Source organism: Montipora capricornis, chromosome 4 (genome assembly GCF_036669925.1).
Source record: "Montipora capricornis isolate CH-2021 chromosome 4, ASM3666992v2, whole genome shotgun sequence".
Classification (NCBI taxonomy): Eukaryota; Metazoa; Cnidaria; class Anthozoa; order Scleractinia; family Acroporidae; genus Montipora; species Montipora capricornis.
This window is the reverse complement of record NC_090886.1, coordinates 41,935,403-41,960,402: the sequence shown is the minus strand read 5'-3', so window position 1 is coordinate 41,960,402 and position 25,000 is coordinate 41,935,403. Positions and strand designations below refer to the sequence as shown.

The window sequence follows — 25,000 nt, the reverse complement described above, 5'->3', positions numbered from 1 at the left end:
TCAGGAACGGCGTGCATATCAAATCCATGCCACAATCGAGCTGAGTTGTGCAAGGTATAGATCGGAACGCGTTAATCATGTAGTTGGAATATGGCTCACGCTTCATGTCTTCTGGGTGAGACGCATGCGTCTTGTCACTCAATTTACAACGTTTGTCCTTCCGATAGAAGTTACTGCTTTTGCATCCGGGATATGCGATGCAAAGCACGATACAATCCTCTATTTTGTCTGTGGTCTCTGTCTTGAAGGTGTGGTTTTGAAGAACTTGTCCTTGCACGGAGTAAGTTGCTGTACAAGCACTCGCAACTTTCAACCTCAAGAACAAGTAAATGGGTAGAGATAGCACGGCAAAATTCATTCCTGTGTCGGCAAAGAACGATTTCAAACGCTCAAAATTGTAGAGTATTTTATTATAAAGCGATGAAAAATTTTAATTGAAATTCTTAAAGCTTAGGCGAAACTTAAGGCGCTGTTACACTGTGAAATGTTTCGTGCAACTTGTCTCGCAGTGTTTTGGCGACATTGTGGCGGGATAACTTGCACGAAACGTTTCACAGTGTAACATACCGTGCAACAGCTGCAACGGCCAAAATCGTTGCGAGACAAGTTGCAGGAAAAGTTGAACTTAATTCTAGTTTCGGCAACGGCTCTTGCAACTTGTCTCGGAACGATTTTGGCCGTTGCAGGGTATGTTACACTATGAAATGTTTCGTGCAACTTGTCCCGCCACAATGTCGCCAAAACATTGCGAGACACTGAGTTGCACAAGACATTTCACAGTGTAACAGCGCCTTTACGAGGCGCTATGGGGCACCAAATGTAAAAATATTATTTACGCTATATTTTTCTCTATGTTGTGTTTTTCAAGAAACTTCACAAGAGTTGTTCTGCAACTCATAAATAACACATTCAAAGACCTCTGCGATTTATAAATCGTGAGATACGCAACATGGCGATTTACATATCTCATAAAAGGAAAGGAGAAAGTTTGCGATTGAACTGAATGATTAATTCATGATTTATAATGCAGAGGTCTTTCAATGTGTTATTTATAAATTGCAGAAGAGCTCTTGAGAAGTTTGATAAAAAACACAAAACAGAGAAAAATATAGTGTAAATAATATTTTCACATTTGGCGCCCCGTAAGGCGCTTGAGCAGAGGACGTCATTATAAAACGTCAACTTAGCAAAGTCTTCTGAAGTATTCGGAGTCGGCAAGTAAAAGATGAAACACCTATTTATTATTTATATTGCTTTGTTTGGAGAGAAAATTGAAGATTCACGGTAGGGTTCTAACTTGAATTTGGGTAATGAATTTTAGTTTCTAAAGAACATATGGTACTTCGCCGTTGGGTGAAACACGAGAATTAATTTGGCAGTATAACCTGAGTTGATCAAAGTGAAATGCGGACGTTTCGCCGGAGCGTTCGTCCAGTTTGCCAGGGCCTGAGTTGATTTAACAAGGGGGGTAACCGTCGAACGGTCGGCTTTGTAAACTCAAATTTAGTCATTTCAGTTAATACGTGGCTGTCAGAACGAAAACGGCGAAGTAATATCGATCATTGAAAACCAACATGAATTAGACGTATCGTCATGTTAAACTTCTTTTTGTTAAAAATTAACCCTGTGGATGTAGGATACGAACTTTGTTATGCAAGACTTGCTCAAATCTTGAAATGATATTCATATCAAAGAAAAACAGCTACCCTAAATGTTCAGACACATCCTCATTGACAAAATGATGTTATTTCATACTAAGGAACAGTATCATACTCTGTGTAAAAGTCCATTCGTTTGCATGGCTTGATACTGGTCTCATAACGACTCCGAAACGGTCTCAAATTTCTTTTATTATGGTTTTGTAAATGATTAAACTGTTTAGTAATTTTTTTTCGGAAAGCCCCATAAAAGATTGGGATTTTCAACTGCTCAGGTATAGCGGTTTCTTAGCCAGAAAACTCGTGCTGAATTACTAGTTTTCAATGGCAGCCCAAAAAGTCAACAGAACTTTTGTCGAATGAGCTGGTTTATATACTTGAAGTGGCATCGGGTTATGCCTAATAAATTGCTTGAGTTTTGCATCTTTTGGGCACTGACGGCAATTAGTAACGGCTTATCTCTGAGTGCACTAGCACTCTTGATTCACAGGTTGGTATCAATATATCTTAAAAGAAAAAGCAAACAGCTTACTTTGTTATAATCAGCAACAGAGAGATCAGCTGGTAAACTAGTCCTTACACAGAAACCTGAAGATTTTTCGAACCGCACAAACGTCAGTTACCGCCAACGTTTTGTCCAGATGTTTCAATCTTCCCCTCGGCGTCACGAACAACACTGAGGGTCTCGGGGAAATAATTGAGACTCGCAGTTTCCCTTGAGGCCAGTCATTAAGTGCTTATTGGCCAACGGGGGTAACCGGTGCTCGAATGCTCAACCATTCAGTCTTTTCATGGTGGCAATGCGGCCTTTATCAACTCATTTCATAAAACCAAGTTTTCTTGCAGAGCAATCTTCTTGTTCTGCGATGTTCTCATTTTTAATTTACCGAAATCATTGTTGCTTCCTTATATGGAAGCCTTTGCTGGGGTCATTAATTTTTGTTTCACGAACATACGAGTGTGTTCACAGAATGCATAATGCTATTTACAAAACTGCAACTTCTTAAACTCCAATTTTGAGCGTTTTACTTTGATAACGAGAAAATTAACAGCCATCAAAAACTGACGAATTCTTGGTTGGCAAAAGCGCTAATGATTCCATACATTCTTTGTAAAATTTCGAATTTTCAAAGCATTATTGCTCAGAGATTTATCTTGCACTATAGACCGTATTCATAAATGGCGGCTAAGTAATTATTCTTTTGTCTTTATGCTAATCATCCTCTCTAGCCTCGTTAGCGCGAACAAAATTGAAAAGAATCTTTGCTCCAAAGTGAGGCTAGTGAGGATAATTAGCACAAGGACAAAAGAATAATTTCTTGATCGACATTTATGAATACGGTTTATCGGGTTTAAATTTCCAAAGCGCGAGACAGCTCATCATGCAATTAATGCACATTGAATAGTCCGCAGTATTTAATTCTTGTTTATTCTTGGCTGACTGACTAGAAAACGATAGCCTCCCATTATGGCTCTTGTTGGGCGGTATTACCTTGGGCTAATGAGGCACAGAATGTAGACAAAGATTTCCCTGTAGCGAACACTGAAAGCCTCCATTAAGTCTCTCACTTATCATGTTCAAATGACAACTGTGCCGGATCACTGTTGGCCAGTTTTGACCAGTCTTTCATAGTTTACAGTAATCAGCGTAACTTGATGTTCGACTTTTATATGGGCTTGAATCCTTTCTCGTAAAGATGTTTTGAGAATTACTCATGACCATCTACCTTATAGACTAGGGACTTAAAGATCTACGACGGCGACCACTGCGAGTGTTGTCGAATGCAAGAAAGTGTCCTTAATAAACATGCCTTTAGTGTTTCTTATAATCTAAAATCTAAGAGCACACCTAAGTGTTCCAAAAACGTGCAACTGAAAGAAATTTGATTGCTTAAATTGTGAAATGATATTCATAGCGAAGACAAACAGCTACCCTAATTGTTACTACATAAAAGTCCGTAAGAAACTTCATTCGGTTCGCATTGTTTGTTATTGGTCTCTTGACGACTCCGTTACGTCACCAAAATGAAGAGCTTTTAACGTTCAATGTCGCATATTATATTTTTGTAAATACTTACTTGTTAGTAACGTTTTTTTTCGGCGAGCCCCACAGAAGATTGCGCTCCGGAGTCACCTGCTCGGGAATCATGAATGGCGCTTTGAATATGTTATTGTTTTGTCTTCATATCTAATAACCTAAGAAACAATCCCCTTTCGCCATTTTCCTGTTTAACCGTAACTTACAAAATTCTCGAATCTGATTGGTTGTCATCAGCCCTGATTTCAGCATTAATGCGCCGATCAACTTGAAACTTCAACATCACGCGCGAGCCACGATTGGTTGAAAAAGTAGCGCGAGAACTTTAAACCAATCACTGAGTGAAGTAATGCAAAGCCAAAGCAGTTTGCTAACTAGAAGCTCCAAAAAGCTTACACTGGGTTGCCTGTGGTACGCATTACACACAAAAAAACAGAAGTCACTGAATTGGGTGGTATTGAACTGCAGCGTTCCAGTTAATTTTTTCAAGTGGGGCGTCATTAAGAGCATTTAAGGGGTCACCCACAGGTCGCCCCAGCAGAGGCCCTTTGGCTCACACGTTTAATTATTTTGTAATGTCCTGTCCCATTTTGAGGTCTTTTAGTTTTTTAAGCTTTGGTAATAAATTCAGTTTAAAGATAACAAAACACGCTCTTGAGTAAAATTCACTCATTTTTTCTTTAAATAAATAGTCTGCAAAAAACTAACTGAAAATTGCTCTGACGGACGTTTTCCAGCATGTCTTGCAGTTGCACTAAGCAAACGTTTTTTGCACACACTAAGAAAGGATTGAAGGTGTTGTTTCCGCTTCATAATTCCACTTCTTGTTAGCCTAATATCTGATGCCAGGTCAAAACACTGTTTGGCTTTGTGTTTGCACCAGAAAGACAGTCTGGGTGGTCAGGGTGTTCAGAGTGGTCAAGATGCTCAGGGTGTTCTGGGTGGTCTGGGTGGTCAGGGTGTTCAGGGTGGTCAAGGTGGTCAGGGTGGTCAGGGTGTTCTGGGTGGTCAGGGTGGTCAGGGTGGTCAAGGTGGTCAGGGTGTTTTGGGTGGTCAGGGTGGTCAAGGTGGTCAGGGTGGTCTGGGTGGTCAGGGTGGTCAGGGTGGTCAGGGTGTTCTGGGTGGTCAAGGTGGTCAGGGTGTTCTGGGTGGTCAGGGTGGTCAGGGTGGTCAGGGTGGTCAGGGTGTTCTGGGTGGTCAGGGTGTTCAGGGTGGTCAGGGTGGTCAGGGTGGTCAGGGTGGTCAGGGTGGTCAGGGTGTTCTGGGTGGTCAGGGTGGTCAGGGTGGTCAAGGTGGTCAGGGTGTTCTGGGTGGTCAGGGTGGTCTGGGTGGTCAGGGTGTTAAGGGTGGTCAAGGTGGTCAGGGTGTTCTGGGTGGTCAGGGTGGTCAGGGTGGTCAGGGTGGTCAAGGTGGTCAGGGTGTTCTGGGTGGTCAGGGTGGTCAGGGTGGTCAGGGTGGTCAGGGTGGTCAAGGTGGTCAGGGTGTTCTGGGTGGTCAGGGTGGTCAGGGTGTTCAGGGTGGTCAAGGTGGTCAGGGTGGTCAGGGTGGTCAGGGTGTTCTGGGTGGTCAGGGTGGTCAGGGTGGTCAAGGTGGTCAGGGTGTTCTGGGTGGTCAGGGTGGTCAGGGTGGTCAGGGTGTTCAGGGTGGTCAAGGTGGTCAGGGTGTTCTGGGTGGTCAGGGTGGTCAGGGTGTTCAGGGTGGTCAAGGTGGTCAGGGTGTTCTGGGTGGTCAAGGTGGTCAGGGTGTTCTGGGTGGTCAGGGTGGTCAGGGTGGTCAGGGTGGTCAGGGTGTTCTGGGTGGTCAGGGTGTTCAGGGTGGTCAAGGTGGTCAGGGTGGTCGGGGTGTTCTGGGTGGTCAGGGTGGTCAGGGTGGTCAGGGTGTTCTGGGTGGTCAGGGTGGTCAGGGTGGTCAAGGTGGTCAGGGTGTTCTGGGTGGTCAGGGTGGTCAGGGTGGTCAGGGTGGTCAGGGTGGTCAAGGTGGTCAGGGTGTTCTGGGTGGTCAGGGTGGTCAGGGTGGTCAGGGTGGTCAAGGTGGCCAAGGTGGCCAAGGTGGTCAGGGTGGTCAGGGTGTTCAGGGTGATCAAGGTGGTCAGGGTGTTGTGGGTGGTCAGGGTGGTCAAGGTGGTCAGGGTGTTCTGGGTGGTCAGGGTGGTCAGGGTGGTCAGGGTGGTCAGGGTGGTCAAGGTGGTCAGGGTGTTCTGGGTGGTCAGGGTGGTCAGGGTGTTCAGGGTGGTCAAGGTGGTCAGGGTGGACAGGGTGGTCAAGGTGGTCAGGGTGTTCTGGGTGGTCAGGGTGGTCAGGGTGTTCAGGGTGGTCAAGGTGGTCAGGGTGTTGTGGGTGGTCAGGGTGGTCAAGGTGGTCAGGGTGTTCTGGGTGGTCAGGGTGGTCAGGGTGGTCAGGGTGGTCAGGGTGGTCAAGGTGGTCAGGGTGTTCTGGGTGGTCAGGGTGGTCAGGGTGTCCAGGGTGGTCAAGGTGGTTAGGGTGGTCAGGGTGGTCAAGGTGGTCAGGGTGTTTTGGGTGGTCAGCGTGGTCAGGGTGGTCAAGGTGGTCAGGGTGTTCTGGGTGGTCAGGGTGTTCTGGGTGGTCAGGTTGTTCAGGGTGGTCAAGGTGGTCAGGGTGGTCAGGGTGGTCAAGGCGGTCAGGGTGTTCTGGGTGGTCAGTGTGTTCAGGGTAGTCAAGGTGGTCAGGGTGGTCAGGGTGGTCAGGGTGGTCAGGGTGTTCTGGTTGGTCAAGGTGGCCAAGGTGGTCAGGGTGGTCAAGGTGGCCAAGGTGGTCAGGGTTGTGAGGGTGGACACGGTGGTCAAGATGGCTAAGGTGGTCAGGGTGGTCAGTGTGGTCATGGTGTCTGAAGGGGGTCTTTCAAAACTTTAGTCAGAGAAAAATAGCTTTCGTAATGGCAGTCAGATAGTTGAAGCTGCCGCTGGTTGTGTCCAGCAATAGTGAATGCTTTATTTCAACGTAAGTAAACGTTAATCGAGCACTGAAAGGAAAGGAAAGAAAACGGTAAAGTCGAAGCTCTATTATCCGGACTCACCGGGACTGGAGTGAACAGTCCGGATAATCGAAAGTCCAGATAATCGAAAATATGAAAATTAATGAGACAAAACTGAATAACCTAGAGAATCGAAATTTCACCCAGCAAAAAAGAAGTCCCAGCGGTCAGAACTCATTTAAATACACTTTGGTTACAAAGCGCGCCAGCCCTTAGCATACACGATCGATGAAATGAAAGGAACAGCAAAAGTTTTCACACACCGATATTCACAAGCCCAATACGTGACATGCGTTGCGATGTGTTGTGTGATGCATGATATCTTCCCATATGATTGGCTACCACCTCTACCACCGAGGAAAGATAAGAACCAATCAAAATCATGCTTGTTAAAGCTGCGACTCTACGCGACTCTACCGAGATTGTTGTCCAAGTCCATTCACGCTCGTCCCTTTTAAGATTCCAGATTTTTTTTTCAGCGCCTGTCTTGTTCAGTATCCAATTGACTTTCCATTATTGAGCTCCATAAGGGTATATTTTGTTTAAAGATCCACTAAAATACCATTCGCGTTGCATGACTTTCGACGCCATTGCCGGTTAAGTTAATCATTCTACTGTGTCCACCAGAGAAATCTAGGCATTTCTCACAACCCTCTCGATCCTAAGAAAATACGCGCAGAAGGCTCTATGCACAAAGACACCACTTAGCAGGGGAGTGATAGGCAAGACTTTTACCGACACGGAAAAAAAACGAAAAAAAAAATAATAAAAAAATAAAACCAACAAATGAAACGCAGATTCCGACTGGGTTTGCCATACTGGCAACCCCGTAATTACTTTCGACAATAAGTTAAAAGTCATTAAGAACCGTGGGCTCGTCTCGCGGAAAGCAGTAACATTCTTTTGTATGTGTCACGTTGTATCTCTTAATGGTAAAATTTTGATCATGGTAAAAGTATTCGTGTAACTTATGCCTGTCAGTGTGTAATGTCTTTCCAGGATGATAAATCTCATTGGAGAGAGGCAGCTCGAAGGATATTGAACCTTCACCAGTCAAATGAAGGAACTTTAGTAACAAATCTCAACGTTATTCTCGATGAACTCAACTCTTTGGACTTTGCGACGGGTGTTGTTGAAAGCAGAGAGGTCAGTTCTAGCTCAGTGCCATATTTTAACCTGTCGATCCGCCTCACATCCTCTTGAGACAAATGTTGGACAAAAATATTATTGTAGAAGACAAAGACTTGCATATTAAAGTGGCTCGTCTTTCATATACCGGATCCGAAATAATAAATGTCCATAAAATAAAAGAACAAAACCAATATAACGTTTACCTAATGAGATATTGTTATTCAGAATAACGATGATTCTTTTGTCTTGCGCCATTTTAGTCCGGTATATGAACGTGTACCCGCGCTGTGGCACAAACGTACACATCAACATGTGATAATTTAATTTGCGTTGGGTCTAAAATGCTGGTAACTGGTAAAAGGTAACTGGTAAATGGGTAAAAGGTATTAGGGTTAGTTACCTGTTACCACATAACTTTTACCAGTTACTAGTTACTAGCATTTTAGACCCACCGTTTTTTTCACTCAAACCCTGAAGTGCTCAATTTTATAATGAATAGTATGCGAAAAATTATTAGGAACACGGCGGGTCTAATTTGCAGGTCGCAGGTCGCGTGTTGCAGGTCATTGTTTCACCAATACAGAAAGTATCCTAAACATTCTTAAAAGCTAACCTTAGGCGTAAGGTTAGCTTTTATAAATGTTTAGGATATTTATTGAGTATAAATGAACTTTTGCTTCTACAAAAAATGAGGAGAATGCGTTAATTGTTAAGTTCTGTTTACAGTGTCCCCAATTAGTGCTCCAGGGCTAGAATGAATAGACACTTAAATAAAGTTCCTTTCCTTTACTTTAGAATGCATTGGAACTGAAATTCTGAGGATTAAATGCACAGAAGCTGACTGTGGAAAATTAACTTTGCGGCAAACAATACTGGAAACGTTTCTCACAAAACAAAGGCAGATGATTAAAACTCCACATTTGTTAATGTCTAAATTTATATTCACACAGAATGTTTTCTCATTAGGTTTGTCTAGAACTTTATTGAGAGACTTTCTATTGTTCTGGTACTTTTGATCCACCTCGGTCTATAATAACCCTTGATTAAATAAATAAATGTTCTTTCCCATTTGATCAATGAAAACCCTGTGATAACAAACAATTCTCAAAACTTTGATGACCAGCCGCATTGCTCACATCCAGTCAGGAAGTGCTGCAGTGCAATGGCTGGTTCCTCCGGAACCATCTGTGTCGCAGTGTTATGTCATCTGTAAGGAAAATATGAGAGTATAAGAAACATACCGGTTAATATTCTTTGTACTATTCAAAATTAATGTGTCCATATCAAGAATCCCTTGGTTTGGAAACCAATAAGGGTCTGGGCCTGGACCTGGTTGTTCGAAAGCCGATTAACTTAATCCAGGATTAGTGTAAACGTTGATTTCATTTTTTCTACTTTTTGGTGAAACTTTCTTTTGCTTATTTTTGTTTTTCAAGATTGACTTCCTCTTATGTTAAGTTGAACAGTTTTGGGATTAGAGAAATAAACTCCTTGGTTAATTATTAATCTGGGATTAGCGTTAATCAGCCTATGAACAACCGGGCCCTGGTTAGCACATGAATACTTCAAGGTGACTTCAGTGATACGGGTAATAATTTTAGTTATGCTTAGTGAGTTGTAGAGAACCTAAAATGCCCAAAAAGTCAACATCCTACTTGATGTAATTAATGCCTAAAAGATTCTTTCTTCCGCTATTTTGCGGTTCAAATTGTCCTGTTTTTCTTTTTCCATAAAGCACTGAGAGCCTCTAGGGATCTGCTTCTATGTGACTGTTCATGTATGATTGTGTCTTTTTCATTTGATGCTAACTATTACATGGCAATTAAAATATTATTACTATGTTTTTTTTTATGATATTCTTAATTCTTAGGAAGCTTTGGCTGTACTATGTAAATGTTGTACTCTTGTCAGTTTTTGTGGAGATGATGATTTTCTTGTCACCAAGTTTTGCCAGCTTGTTGTCAATTTGCTATCCAAGCAAAAGGTAAAAACTTGTTAGACTATACATCTCTATCCTTTGTTTAGAAATCTTTGAGATCATCTAAAATTGTCTTTTTCTTAATAACATTAAAATGCCTTGGCTGTGTTTTCTCTAATAATACTGTTGTACTTGTTTCGGGTCACAATCTTTGGTGCTAGTTTCTTTTTACCAATTTTTGAGAGCAAAAAATGACAGCAAGGCTACAATCACTTGGCTTAACTTTGTCATTAAAATGAATTCACCTAACCGTTGTATGGCTGTTAATCTAAATTCTGAAAGGACAATTATGTTGAAACATAATGCCTCAAAGCCAGTAATTGGGGTACATGTAACTCCCCAAAAAGCTTTTGTGCATAACTTATGGTTTCATAGGTCAGTTTCCTCATTGTTGACTTTGTTGTGATTATGTTACTTTTTAATACATTACAGGTCCTTCTCAACCAGGAGGCAGTGAATGCCCTTGTACCTTTCCTTGTAATTTCAGTTAACAAGTGTAAAAAGTGGGCCTTGGTGAATGTCCTTAAGGCTTTGTCATCTACGTTGTATGAAATTGGAACTTTATGTATGGAGGTACAGTTTATAATCATAACATCATCTGCTAAACTAAAGTCTATCTTCTTTTTTTATTTGTACTGTTATATTTCTAGAGATTGAGCAACTTATTGACTTTAAATTTGTGTTTCTGTCAGGCCAAGTTAAACTTAGAAAATTTGTTATTAATTTTGTTCTGTGGTTGGGAGTTTTTGGCAAAAGCTGATGACTTCCAAGCTTTTATAAGCAGATTGAAGGGCATTGATGTCTTTGGTGAGGGTACAAAAGATCTATTAATGTCAAAGTGTTACTTGTTATGTACACTGTACATGTACATTGTAACACTAGCTGTCAGGAAGAGAATTGGCTTGTCCTTCATCCTGTAATGTAGAGATCAAATGCTTGAGCTTCATCAGCTTCATGAAAAGGTTGATGTACTTCAATTTTAACAATAGAGAGATTTGTCATTGCTTTTGCCTTTCTCACTTTTGTAGTTTGCTGACAGCTTGTTGGGGAAAGATGGTGTGTTGGTTAGCTTATGCAGGTGTGAACCACAGGATACTGATGTGCTCTGTATTACAGTCCAATGTGTATCAAATATCTGTATAAGGTAGGCTTTTACTGTCCTTTTTATAATAATAAGTAACTATTAGAAAGTTACTCATTAAAGGTAAACGACGGATTGGGGCCATAGCAGTGTATTTATAGAGCAGGCTCTCTTTGTCTCAAGGAAGTGTAGACTGAGTTTACAAAGACCTTTATGAGCAAGTCACAAGCGTAGCAATGCTTCATTGCCTGCTGTTAAAGTTGCAAGGTTAACAACATCTACATGTACAGTTGTAGGTCCCCTTTAACTCATTCCCTCTGAGAGCTTTCCTCTCAGATTTTACTCTGTTTAATGCCAGACGATTTTACTCATTAGTGGGGGCTACTTTCGGGGCGGTTAGGTTAATTGTCCTGAACAATGACTCCCTTTCCAAATTAATTACGAAGCCAATGTATCCTGTATTGTTGTTGTTTTGGGCTGATAGACATTACATTTACATTTATATTTACATTCATTAGAGTCGGTAAAACCTTAAAAGGTATCACACCAAGTGTCAATAATGTGTACAACAACAACAAAAAAAATAGATAAATAAATAAATAAAAAGATATTAACATTAAAAATATAAACATTAAAACTGAATGGTACTAATTTTCGATTTAAAAATATTAAGAGGACTAGAATTTACAACGTCACTTGGGAGGGTATTCCATTCAGCAAAAGTTCTTGGAAAGAAAGAAAATTTAAAAGTGTCTATTTTTGGCTATATGATATTTTAGAATAAAATAGATGTTAATGCTGGTAAGCAAATACTGGGCAGCGCCTGGGAGGAGAGCGTGACTTCCCATCACGTGACTACCTTATTTGGCTATTTCATTCATCCCGCCATGCGAGCCTTCTCAGTTTGACATTTCCAAAGCTCAACTAGTTCTGTTTTTTCCGTTGAGCAATTTAATCTTTGCTGGGGAATTTTCTGACCTCACAAACGCGGTTTTTTATGCCCCTTGCTATCTCAAACCTTTTATTTATTACTGGAACTCGGGAACAATTTATTGAACGGCTTCACACCGTTGTTCCTTTCGTACCATCTTGTAGCTCGCGTACACCAAGCGTCCATCTGACCAGCAGAGAAACGTTCACGCTCCACCGTGAACCCCCTTTACTTCAAGTGCCTCTGCTGAGGAAGTTTCATCCTATATAGACCCACCAGCAATTGTCACCATCCCTGACGATGCGCTGCTTGAAACAGCGGTCAAAACGGTCAAATTTTATTCCAAGATGGCGTCCAAGCAAGAAGAGCTTTATACACAGACACGTCCCCAACCACGTTAGCCACTCTTGTCTCCATCATCGTGGACGAAAATCGAGGAATCTACCGCCAAATCAGTTCCTGCTCCAACCTCAATAGCCTCCGCCTCAATCTGTGCAACCTCGACAAACTCCCGCCATTTGCTACTCACCGACGACTTCGACTTCATCGCCAGCCTTCTCAACCATCCCAGTGCCAGCAACAACATTCCTTCCCCATTTTTCAAGGACAGTCGCCGTTATCAGCACATGTTCCAACCAAAGTTAAACGCGCAACATTAAAGGGTGAGTATGTTGAGTTTGTCGCGGTGCTGCCTGAAATCTCGCGCCTTTCAGATAACGACCTTCCCGGGCTTTCCATTTCCTTTATCGGTAAACCACAAAGAGTTCCCCCCTCCTCTCGGAAAAAGTAAGCCCAGCTCAATTCTTGTCGGCATTTTCTGTATGGTTTTCTCAGGGGTGGATCCAGGATTTTTCATGAGTGATTTGCACCAACTAAACTAGGGGGGTTTGGGGGCCAGGCATGCTCCCCCAAGAAAATTTGAAATTTGGTGCTCTCCGAATGCCATTTTCCCGCACCATCATAACATTAGCCCCGACAGTCATCCATAGATAGTCCTAAATCAGCTATATTAAATCTTTGAAAGCTGCTCCTGTCGTTCCATCCTCACAAAGGTCGAATCCCACAAACCTTTCTCTGACTGTTGTGGTTGAATCAAGAAATCTGATCACCACTGAAAGATTTTCTTTGTTTGATATGTCAGCTGCTTCGTCAGACATAATAGAAAAATAATTGCTCTCCCTGATTTCCTGCGACAAATTATTCACTATGATAGCACCCACAGTTGTAATCATCTTGTTTTGACGGGTTTAAGAAATATGTCGCATTCCTGAGTGCAGTTTTCAAGTGACGTTGCAGTGTTTGATCGCCGCTGTCAATTCGAAATTCTAATAGTGCCTGAAAGTTTCCAGAAAGACTGGCATTTTGTGGATCATCATCTCGTGGACCTCTGAGGGCTATGTTGTTTCTTTCGCAAAAAATTATTGTCTTGAACAGGGATTTCAGAATTTCGCGATTTCTTTTGATTTGTTGTTGAAGTAAGCTGTTTATCTGTCAATCAATTGGGAGCGATTTTCTTGTCATATTTCTCAAAAAAAAAAAAAATAAATTAAAACAAGAAGGATAGTTGATTTCGTGAACTGCAATAAAGGGCTGAGAAATAAGGTTTGGAAAAAATTTGAGTGATTTCTGCAAGTCACTTGAACTACTCTGGATCCACCCCTGGTTCTGCACTTTTCACTTCTTTTCCCCAAAGGGTGGTAGAGATGTTCTCCTATCAAGCGACCATTCGATTACCCAAAGGAAGTTGCGGGCTTGGCATGGCCTTCCTATGATGTTGACTTTCGTAGGAAAACAGCCACAGACCTCCCCCTCTTAAACAGACATCTAACCCAGGGTCCAAATTAACTTGTACATTTTGACCTGTTTTATGGATACCAGAAAGCAACGACCGCATGGTCTTGTGTATGTGTCAAGCATTATCTTTTCGCTTTCAAAAGCGCACATTTTGGAGAGAAAAGGTATCCGACCTTGAATGTACATGTAATAATGAAATCTATTTGCCCCCTAGTTTGTCAAAAATTTCAGCTACGGAAACACTAGTCACACCCTGTCAAACACAATCCGCCATAGTGGTACATTCCTCACACCAGTCCTTGAATCTCTTTACTGAGTCGTTTTTCCCCCTGCAATACATATTTTATGAGAAACAACGGCTTGTGAGGTTATGGAGGTTGTTAATGGAAAAACTCCTTCATTTCTATTTCAAAACAGTCTCAGGATAAAAAGTAAGACACCTCTTGGCAAACAGATCTGACCTTAACAATGGTGACCAGTTGTGAAATTCTGGTCGCCAGTACTCAATTTTTTAGTCCCATTAGCAACCAGGAAGGTGCAATTTCAGACCCCGTAACCTGCCTCCAGAATAATCCCCATTCACCCTTGAGGGAGCTCCAGGGAATGGCCCGGAAAAACCACTACTACCCCTACACAGCCCTTCCCGTTGGCCTACGGAGTGCCCCTTCATTTTTAATCAGCTTTCCATATCCCCCTCCCTGTTCGACCTGCTCACAAGTTCACCTTGATCCCTTTTGTTACTCATCTGTGCAATACAGGCCCCAACGGCACGATTATGTTTATCTGGCAGCACTTGACAACCTTCACATTGAGTCTGGCTGTCTCCTGGACATTCTGGCTATGCCAGTCCTTCACAAAAGTTCTCCATAGCATCTAAGTATACTAAGTTACAACCTTTTAAGTCTACCAAATGTTGACTCCTTTATGTTTTGGGCTGCATTTACCCTTTAATTTTTTGGCTTCTTAAGAAGCAGCGAATTTACCTGCAATGGAAATTTTGACCCTCAGTCCAACCTTGCTAGAACAGACATTTCTTTCCATCCCAACATCCGTCACCCTACTTCATTTGACACTGCAATTTAAAAGTCCAAAACTGACCCTTTCTGGAAGACAGCCAGGCTCAGTTTTGCAAGGTCAAACTCAGACCTTTATGCATCGTCTGCCCTGCAAGATTGTATGCTCAAAACTGCAACTCAAGACCCTGGCCAGCTACTCTTCAGCTTCTCCTGTGGACCATATCTCACCCAGACTTCACACACCAACAACTTATGGTCTCTCTTAAACCTCTGTGACAATGACAGCTCCTCTTCTGCCTCTCACAGCTTTAGTATTGGTGCTGCTACAACTGGCAGAATCACTGGCATTTTCAACTGGCTCTTCAAATTCTGGGTCGCTGGAATCCTAACACATACCAAGCTTACATCAGGACTCCAAAGGAAACAATATGTCAGGTTCCTCAGTCATTGGCCTCTTGCTCCTCCTGCTAACAACCCCCTGGAATCCTTGAAAGCACTTGAGTACCTCATTGAAACTTGGATTTTTCTAACAATCAGTAATGATCTATGACAGTTCCTTGGATAACTTAATTCATATTTTCCTGTATCGTCCTGAACCTATAGTGTTTTCACCTATGGGTACAGCAATCATGTTGGCATCCCCCTGGAAGCCTGCTGTGTGCGTTTGCTTCCCCCCCCCCCCCACCCTCATTTCTCCTCGATACGATTGCCTTTCATCCCCTTTTTCAGCCACATGCCAGCCATCACATGGGTGAAAGCACTATCCTAAGCTTAATGCCATGTTTCTCCTTTAAAACAAAAAAGGAAAAAGGCCCATTCGGCACTTGAGGGCTTTCTGTGACATTCTCTTTCCTTGGGCTTTCTGCCCTCTCAAGTTCATGTAGTACTATTGCAAATGACTATTTTGACGGAAATGTTTTGCACGAGGGTCCTATCCCCTCCAGCCAAATGTGTTGTGCGAGGGTCCTATCCCCTCCAGCTGAATGTTTTGTGTGAGGGTCCTATCCCCTCCAGTCTAATGTTTTGTGCGAGGGTCCTATCCCCTCCAGTCGAATGTTTTTTTGCGAGGGTCCTATCCCCTCCAGTCAAATGTTTTTTTGCGAGGGTCCTATCCCCTCCAGTCAAATGTTTAGTGCGAGGGTCCTATCCCCTCTAGTCAAATGTTTAGTGCGAGGGTCCTATCCCTTCCAGTCAAATTTTTTGTGCGAGGGTCCTATCCCCTCCATTCAAATGTCTAGTGCGAGGGTCCTATCCCCTCCAGTTAATTGTTTTGTGTGAGGGTCCTATCCCCTCCAGTCTCTATGCGATGCCCATTGGTTTTGTTTTGTTTTGTTTTGTTTTTGTTTTTTTTGTTTTTTTTGTTTTTTGTTTTTTTTGTTTTTTTTTTTTATGCTCATGTCGTACTTTCGACCCCTATCTCCACTCGTCGGTTCTCTACTTTCACCTTTGGGGCAGGCAATGTTTGCTTTTCGCTATTGCAACTCCGTGGAGATGGGGTCATTTTTTCTCCCTGTCAAATTGGGAGCAAAACCACTAAATGGGCTTCGCACAGGGCACTCCTCGTTTATCTCGGCGTTTTGGGCGGGGAATTGCTGCCTGCGGCACCCCTTCAGCCCTGTGCTGAAGCCCCGTTAGGGAGGGGGCATATTGTTACTCTGCTGGACTGGGTTAACTTGGCCCCAGGACATTATGCCAGCAACTATGCCCGCCTTGCAATACAGGCATGAGGCACCCCCTCGGCTAGTTGCCGAGGCCCCTCATCTGGTGGTCCATACCGGCGGTGGGTATTATCCGCGCCTTGCCAGTACATTCCCTACCCCTCATTTACGCCCAAGTTGTGTGTATTGTCTTTTATTGCGCACCAAAGCATTATTGGGACCTTATATTTAAAAACATGACTGCGACGTGTACATAATTTATGATTACGGGGTAATAAATTCTCAAAGTTAATGTTAGTTTGTACATAAGAGATAATCTAGCCTGTTTATGTCTTAGTTGCAATGAGTCCCATCCAAGTGTTTGGATAAGTTCTGTTACACTGCCACTTTCACAGCAATAATTATTCATACAAAATCTAGTGGCATTAAACCAACCTAAAATAAATCTAATATAATTTGTCAGTAAAATCTAATTAAGGGCACTTTCCTTTTGTCAGTTCTAACTGGCTGGCCAGACCTGTCAGTTTGCAAAGAAAATGCAGCAATTTGAAGGAACACTTATGTGACAATCCCTCGCATTCTTCTGGCCGAGGAGTACTGTATACATGTATATCATACAGTAAGTGTGTTCATTTAAAGGCACTGTAGAGTTAGTCCTTCCCAGTATCTGACTGGTCTGGCTAGTCAGTTCTGTCAAATGGAAAGCATCCTTAGTAACAGTACTTATTGTGTGACAAAGATGATATATGAGAGTAATGATTATGATCATCCCAGCTGTCTTCGAAGTCTCAAGCATTTTTGTGTTGTGAATTTTAATTAACAAGTATCTATTTTCCTTTCATATCTTTAATAAATCCTTGTGATGGGTGTCTAGAATTTGGGCTTGTGACCCGCAAGTAGAGATTTTCTCATCAAGGGTGTGGTATTCTATCTATGAGAGCTGTCCTGACACACTAGATGACATTGTACTTAGCCTCCTGAATTAATTAGGTACCCACCTTCCATAAATTACACAAGTTATCTGTTACTTGTTTTAAGTCCCACAGGTTCACCTGATGCTGTCAGCATAGGAGATGAATTTCTCACAAATGCTTTCGACCTGCTTTTGTTGATTTTGCAAAGCTCAACTCCAAGACTCTATGGAAGCGAGATTAAACACTTTAGGGTTAGTGAGCTTGCTGATTTTTTCAGGTAACTGGTATCAACTCAGCAGTATCTTGGTTTGAGTATTTTCATGCGATTTGAGTAATACAGATTTTAATTAGTATATAGCCCAACTTCTTCATTAGAGCATTGCAGGGCACAAAAATTTGGTAGTCGGTTAAGATTTTTTGCAAGTTTATGGTGATAAAAACACCTTTAAAATAAGAGTCAATTTCCCCCTTTTAAGGTTACTTCAACCTTCCAACACTTACTTTTTGCAGCCAAATTATTAAAAGGTCGACATTAGTAAAACTAACTTTTCTCAAAATGAAAAAAAACAATCTTGAAATGTGTGCAAGTTATTGTGGAGAGGAGATTTATAAAAATAATAACAGTTACCATAATTTCTGGGCAAATAACCCGCGTGGTAAGCTGTCTTAAGGTGTCTTAATCTCCTTGCATTTACCAGTACATGTACCGGTAAATTAAGGATCTTATTGGGTCACCTCTTGATTATTTTGTTGGTAATTGCTGAGAATGTCAAATGGTCAATGGTTTCATGCAGTTCTCAAAATGATTTTTATTTGTATTTTGATAAAGTTTTTTATTGTGAAATATGTCAGGAAGTTGCTCCAATCTTGATGGACAAGTAACGTTTATAAAGCCAAAAGGTTATGGCCACATGCTGTTGAGTGCTGCGTTTGTGGTGACACCATAAGGTTTTTTTTTCAGGTCGTGAACACAGTACTACGTTGTTTCCCACACATTCTTTTGCATGGATGTTCAGGCCAGCAGCAAAGCCTTGGTCCTCTCTTGTCTGTGCTTAAGGTTATACCAAACAAAGAATAATTACAATATTTTAGTATAATTTATACTAAAACAGTGGATAGTGTGTAAGGCACACTCTGATTGGCTACTCAAACTCAGAATAATTATATGCTTTGCTATTCACCTACGAGCAACTTGCGTAGGATTTGTGCTCGAAAATATTGTAATCGTTGCAGGAATAAATGAGTTTAAATCACCTTTTTGAGCTATATAATATCTCAATATTTTAGTATAATTTAATTACGAAAACAACTATTGACCTCAGTGTTGGTGGTTAGTGGTAGGTATTTATCTCGCTGCTTCATAGCTTGGTAATATCTACCACTAGCAACCTCCACTTTGTGGATAGTTGTTAATTAAAATGATCCTATCTGTTTTGGATAAATTATTGATTTTTTACTGGTGACTTATTACCTTACTAAAAAGAATTATTGCAATATTCTGAGTGGAGGAAGAGTGCATGAGTTTGCCTGGGAGCTCCTCAATGGATGGTATTCACAAGCAAGCCATACATGTAGTTTAATAGTCACTCTTGCATGCATCCAGCACACTTCATTAGCAGTGTTAGAGATGATAGGTGAGGTGGGGAAGTGGGAAAGGCAGAAAAAAGATATTAGTTAATTAAACCAACTACAGCTGTACATGTAGAAAAACTAATTAAAAAAAAAAATAGTGCACAGTGTTTGAGGACCATGCTAACACTGACAATGTGTACCATGAAATAATAACAATGGTGCATTATTTAGTGGTATAATTAATTAATATATATATTAGTGCATTTTCCAAGTGTGTCTATTAATTTATTCAGTAGTTGCAGACATTAATATTCGTATGGAAAATGGCCTTATATTTGCCAATTTGTTTGTTGTTCACTTATAGCTAAACTACATTTAATTCCATGTGTTTTTGTACAGAATTTCATGTTTTGTGGAATGCCTGGTTATAAACCAGTATATGCTGAGAGGAGCAGCCATAAGTTTGAAGACAAGTCAGGTGAGTGTACAGTAGTCTCTTAAATTGTGGCCATTTTATTCTCTTAATTTTTACTGGTGTATTTAAAACGGTTTTGCCACATTTGGCTGAACAAACAATTGACTCCAGTCAATTTCAGATATATTATTTTGACACAAGAAACTTTGTCTTTGTGGGCTGTCAAAGGAAGAAGCTGTCTAGTTTGCTTTATATTCATTGTGGTTTTATGGGCTCACCTTTAAGAATAATAATTAACAATTATTCCTCGAGCCCGAATGGGCTATGAGTCAATAGCCCATGAGGCCGAAGGCCGAATGGGCTATTGACTCAGAGGCTATGAGGGCGAGAGGAATAATTGTTTTAGTAAAATCCAACTAGTTGGTCAAAAAAATATCGAGACTAAACATCTTTCGCGAGTTAAAGCTAGACATTAATCCTTTTTTACCGCCAAAACATTACAAATATGGCGGGCGCTTTTCGCTACTAGTGGGCTATAACATATAGCCTACTAGTAGCTCAGCCAATCAGAATGCAGCATTGATGATAGACCACTAGTTGGGTTTTACCAATAATTATTATTGTCAGTGGTGTTTTTGGTGTTTGAACCTGGAGGCCTTTCTTCCTCTTATGCCTTGCAAGGTGAAACGCCAAGTTCAGAAAGTCAAGATTATTGCAGATGGCTAAGAAAATGATCTGAGGGTCTTAACCCATTAACCCCTGGGAGTGAGACTTTACTCTGTGTAACGCCAGACAATTTTACTCGTCAACTGGTGGGGTCCTGGGGTGCCTGTGGAGTGAATGGGTTAACCCTCCATTAACCCATAGACCAAATTATTCAGCTAACTCAATGTTGCACCCAGGTCAAATGTCTCGGGGTTAAGATTCTCTGTGTGCTGCATTTGCATGATAATGTACAGTAGCATTCACATGTAAAATGATATGGAAATACTTGGAACAAAATGTTTTAAATTCCCAAAGGATTTGAATTGGGTACAGGACTGATTTAGCCAAATAATATAGGTCTATAGACTCGTGGGAGTGAGACTTAACACTTTCACTCCTGTGGGGTAACCCCATTGACGAGTAAAATCGTCAGGCGTTAGACAGAGTAAAATCTATATAGTGTCACTCTTGGCAGTGAAAGGGTTAATGGGGACATAGGTTTTGAGTGAATCTAGCTGTTGTTAACCCTTTCACTCCTGTGGGGTTCCCCATTGACAAGTAAAATCGTCTGGCGTTAGACAGAGTAAAATCTATAAGTGTCACTCTTGGGAGTGAAAGGGTTAACAGATTTTACTCTGTCTAACGCCAGACCATTTTACTCGTCAACTTCGGGGTTTCTTTTGGTGCTCGAGGAGTGAATGTCCCCTCCACCTAATAAAAAAAGGAAAAAGCCCTTTCATAGAAATGACATCTGTAGCACTTTTTAAAATTTTTGGATGGGGACTATACTATCTCAAAATACTTCTTACCAATAATTGGTGTGTCAAAGAACTCATACCAATCTTATAAAGAGTAGGGGACATTAGGTATGGTTTTACTAAAAATAAATGTACTTTAACCATAAGGTACTGGTACTTGTACTTACGGCATGGTTTTGTTTTTCTGACTATCACATTTATCTAAATAAAGTTGTTGTTGTTGCTTTCTTTCCTGAAAGTGTGAAAGGATTGAAAGTCGATAGGGAACAGTTGGGTGAAAATGATATTTTAAAATAAAATAGATGTTAATGCTGGTAAGCAAATACTGGGCAGAGCCTGGGAGGAGAGCATGACTTCCCATCACGTGACTACCTTATTTGGCTCTCTCATTCTTCTCGCCATATGAGCCCTCGCGTTTTGAAATTTCCAAAGCTCAACTCGTTCTGTTGTTTCTGCTCAGCATTTTAATCCCTCCCTCCCTCCCTGTTTTGCTTTCTGGTTATTGTGTATTTTACTTCCAAGCATATTGTATTCTAGTTAATAGTTCTCTTCAATAAACTATGGGCAGGGAATTGCTGCCTGCGGCACCCCTTCAGCCCTGTGCTGAAGCCCCGTTAGGGAGGGGGCATATTGTTACTTTGCTGGCCCCAGGACATTATGCCAGCAACTATACAGGCATGAGGCACCCCCTCGGCTAGTTGCTGAGGCCCCTCGTCTGGTGGTCCATACCGGCGGTGGGTATTATCCGCGCCTTGCCAGTACATGAATTCCCTGCCCCTTGTTTATGCACAAGTGGCATCTATTGTCTTTTATTGCGCACCTAAGCATTTAACAGGCAATAATTATGAATTTCAAAGAAAAACTACACAATTCTAAGTGAAAGCGATTATTGCAGTTAATGAAGTTTGAACAGCAGTTCAAATACATGAGATTTTAATTTGCCTGTTACAGGATAATTAATACAAACTTGCAAGTGATCAGCTCCCATATGGCTTGATACAGTATCTCATATGGTAGAGCAAGTGCAGCACTATCATACAGTCATTGGTTTGAGTTCTGTTCAAGGAAAGGAAAGGAACTTTATTTAAGTATCTAGTCGTTCTAGCGCTGGAGCGCTAATTGGGGACACTGTAAACTGAAATTAACAATGAAAGTAAATCAAGTCAAATGTTGGTTTTTGAGGAGAGGGGAAACCGGTGTACCCGGAGAAAACCTCTCGGTGCAGAGTAGAGAACCAACATACTCAACCCATGTATGACGCCGAGTCCAGGAATCGATCCCGGGCCACATTGGTGGGAGGCAAGTGCTCTCACCACTGCGCCATCCCTGCACCCCAAGCCTGCATTTTTTCAGGGTTCTTTTCAACTGCTCATTGACAAGTTACTTCTCAATCACTAAATGTGATGATCACTTTCACTTAGAATAATAATTATTACTCTAAACCGCAACTCACATATGAAATTTCATATTTGTCCATCACAAAAACTAAATGAGGGAGAAACAGGGCCTTTGACTACCATCATTCAGATCACAGGCTTCACAAACTGCTTAGCCACATTGAACCCAATTATTGTGTGTAACTTTCTTGGTTGATCTCACTTTTTCCTCATATTCTAGGTCTTAAACCTGATGATCTCTCCACTGTTCATCTAAACACGATACCTCAAAAGGATCGCACCTATGCCATGTTAAGCAAGAAAAAGAAGAGACGCTCTAGCAGCAAGAAAACTAAACATGCACCAGGCTCTCAATCCACTCCTCAAGTGACCAATGGAAGTTGCTCTGTTGATGCCCTTACACCTAAATTTGCTTCAAACAGTTTATTGTGTGAAGGACAGACTCCTAATGTTGCAACATACAACTCTTCAGTTGACAGGCATTCCCACATGTTTTCCGGCAAAGAGGATTCAATGGAGGGAAATATGAAACAAGCATTAGGTTCTCCTTCCTTCAATAGAGTAACCACTGGCAGTTCCTCTGTTGATACCCTCACACCTAAGTTTGCTGCACAGGGCTTATCAATCAAAGTCCTCACTTCTGAACTTGAAAAACATGAGTCATTAGTTGATGGGCATGCCCCTGAATTTTCTGGCCAAAGGTCGTCATTGGAGGGTCAGAATCTGACCAGTGTAGCATATACTGGAAACACCTCAGCTGGTTCAAGCAGCTCATCGCTTGAGGCATCATTGCCAAGCAGAACTGAATCAAAGGGAAGTCAGTTTGGGTTTTGTCCAAGTCCAAAAAAATATACAACACACCACAGAAACAGAAATTTTGTTGGACGCGATGACAATGCTGTGACATGTGCTGCTGTGTCTGAGGGATCAGGAGCTGAATCATCTGGTTATCATAGTACGTCAAGCCTGTCTGCAGCAAGTTCTGACTCTGAGTATTCAGACAGTGAGGCTGGGCAGACGGCACGGTTAAGGTGAGCGATATTAATTTAATCCACTTTATATCCCATTTGGACTTATTAACCACACTAATAATATACATGTAAAATTACTTCATTCTGATTGGCCAAGAGAAATGCAGTTTTCAGGTAACACAGTGAAGAAAAGAGGTAATTCAGTGCAAAAGGAAGTAACTAACCAAGCATTCTGATTTGTCAATGATCAAACAAAGTCAGAAAGCCAATCAAATGCAAGCCCTCACATGATTTTTCTTGCTCAATGTGGAATGAAATAAGCGCTTATAAATTTTTTCAGACTACAAACTTGTTCGTTCAATTTACTCATGCTTATTTGTTCGAAATTGCACTTAAAATTCATGTCATTACTTATACAAAACAAAATTAATAACATATTGCACTGTTACAATAAAATGCAGTACAATACAAGTTTAAAAAATGTAATTATGCTATATTGTCATCCAGTGCAGTTATTATTAAAGGCTACTGCTACTTGCACCTACTTCTCAATCCGACTTGCATTCGTGCAGTATTTGCGCTTCACTCACAGGTAGATCATTACATGTTAAGTTAATTTCTTTAGAAGTTGGATTACTTTCCATTTTAGTCAAAAAGTCTGTTAGACAATTTCACATTGTTCAGAGGACTGGAAACAACACTTGGGCAGTGAGTTGCAGGACTATCTGGTGTATTACACATGCCCTTTCTGGTCCAGAATATATGTTTGAGTTTTCAGCATTTTTATGTTTTTTTCAGATCCATAACATCAAAAGTTAGGCTCAATGTGCTTCTCTGTTTTCAAGCCATTATCAAAGTAAGTTCATTATTTTCCTCTCTTTAGCATGACTGTCATTCCTTTTCGAGATATGTCCAGGTTTGACCCTAATTAGATGCACACGGATTTCAATAAGGTCACGAAGTGTCCCCTTGCTCTTCTAGCCAACTTCAACATCACTTGTGTCTCAGAATACATACAATTTATGTCACAAAGTGTCCCCCAAATGCTGCTCTTTAAGTGAAGATTAACTGCTGCATTTACCCAAAGCTAAAAATAACGCTAACCTTTACCCTTACCTTATTGTTGAAAATAGGTAACAAATGCTTAGACTTAAAGGGACACTTTGTGTTGGAAGTCAAAATTGGGCGTGCATCTAATTAGGGTCAAACCTGGTCATAAGTGTCCTTTTCTGGACTTTTTATGTACTTCACATTCTAATATCACTGTAACATTAGTTTAAACTGACTGGTGGATTGGTTGCTTGACTGAATGACTGACTGATTGAGTGAAAAGGATTTAATGCAGGAATGGACACAAGATTAGTCTTGAGATTTATTCTTTTTTAGGACTTACGCTTTGACAACTTCAGCGCAGGTCATTTTCATAGTGAAGAGCTGCTTGACTTTCAAATGATGTCTATTCAGGACGGCTGTACACTTACTAATTCCACCAGGGGATGATTAATTAATTGATTGAATTGACTGTTTGATTCAGGGCGCAACAAAAAGGCCGTCTGATAGCTCAGGGCTAGTGGAATGATTTCAGGCTAGCACTTTCATATTGCGCATTTCCTGATGGGCAAGCGTCATATGAAACTAAGTGTGATATTTTTGGTTGTTTTTTATCTGATGCAAACTTCAGACATAAGTGTTTAGCAGACAGTTTAAGAGAGAAAAAGAAAGAATACAAATCATTTTGGGGCTAGCTCCTCAGAGACTTGAGCTAGTAAGATCAAATTACAGCTTTCCTGAAGGGAAAATTGGTTCAGTGCGCTTACTAGCGAGATATTGTTCTTGCCACGAGAACATGAAATTCATATCTTCGAGCTTTAGAACATGCAATTTTCTTTTTATCATATCCATGACAATAAATATACATGGGAGAGATTGAAAAGCAGGTTTTTATACAAAATATTAATACTGGGTATAAATGCAAAGAAAAAAGGCAGACAT

General features: G+C 41.2%; 3 protein-coding genes across 4 annotated transcripts in view; 2 read left to right on the top strand and 1 right to left on the bottom strand.

The window, feature by feature from the left end:
* The window catches only part of LOC138044755 (lactadherin-like), a 15,318-nt gene extending 12,839 nt beyond the window's left edge, over window positions 1-2,479 (bottom strand). Inside the window, exons 1-2 of the mRNA XM_068891178.1 lie at window positions 2,191-2,479; window positions 1-360 (exon numbers count right to left, since the gene is read on the bottom strand). The exon at window positions 1-360 is cut by the window's left edge and continues 9 nt beyond it. Coding sequence (XP_068747279.1) covers window positions 1-358 — 358 coding nt within the window. The 5' untranslated portion in view covers window positions 359-360; window positions 2,191-2,479. The remainder of the gene's footprint in view (window positions 361-2,190) is intronic.
* A 647-nt stretch (window positions 2,480-3,126) lies between these two features.
* On the top strand, window positions 3,127-6,175 carry LOC138046707 (PE-PGRS family protein PE_PGRS16-like). Its single transcript, XM_068893302.1, has 2 exons — window positions 3,127-3,143; window positions 4,528-6,175. The coding sequence occupies exons 1-2, from the start codon at window positions 3,127-3,129 to the stop codon at window positions 6,173-6,175; spliced, it is 1,665 nt and encodes a 554-aa protein (XP_068749403.1).
* Window positions 6,176-7,616: 1,441 nt separating this feature from the next.
* The window catches only part of LOC138046980 (HEAT repeat-containing protein 6-like), a 52,809-nt gene continuing 35,425 nt past the window's right edge, over window positions 7,617-25,000 (top strand). Inside the window, exons 1-9 of one of the 2 annotated variants that reach the window (XM_068893626.1) lie at window positions 7,617-7,833; window positions 9,689-9,802; window positions 10,229-10,369; window positions 10,825-10,940; window positions 17,315-17,441; window positions 18,152-18,247; window positions 19,162-19,240; window positions 22,258-23,068; window positions 23,807-23,864. In XM_068893626.1, coding sequence (XP_068749727.1) covers window positions 7,675-7,833; window positions 9,689-9,802; window positions 10,229-10,369; window positions 10,825-10,940; window positions 17,315-17,441; window positions 18,152-18,247; window positions 19,162-19,240; window positions 22,258-23,068; window positions 23,807-23,864 — 1,701 coding nt within the window. In that variant the 5' untranslated portion in view covers window positions 7,617-7,674. Of the gene's footprint in view, window positions 7,834-8,669; window positions 8,785-9,688; window positions 9,803-10,228; window positions 10,370-10,824; window positions 10,941-17,314; window positions 17,442-18,151; window positions 18,248-19,161; window positions 19,241-22,257; window positions 23,069-23,806; window positions 23,865-25,000 lie in introns of those variants that run through there. The other variant, XM_068893627.1, reaches the window with a different exon arrangement.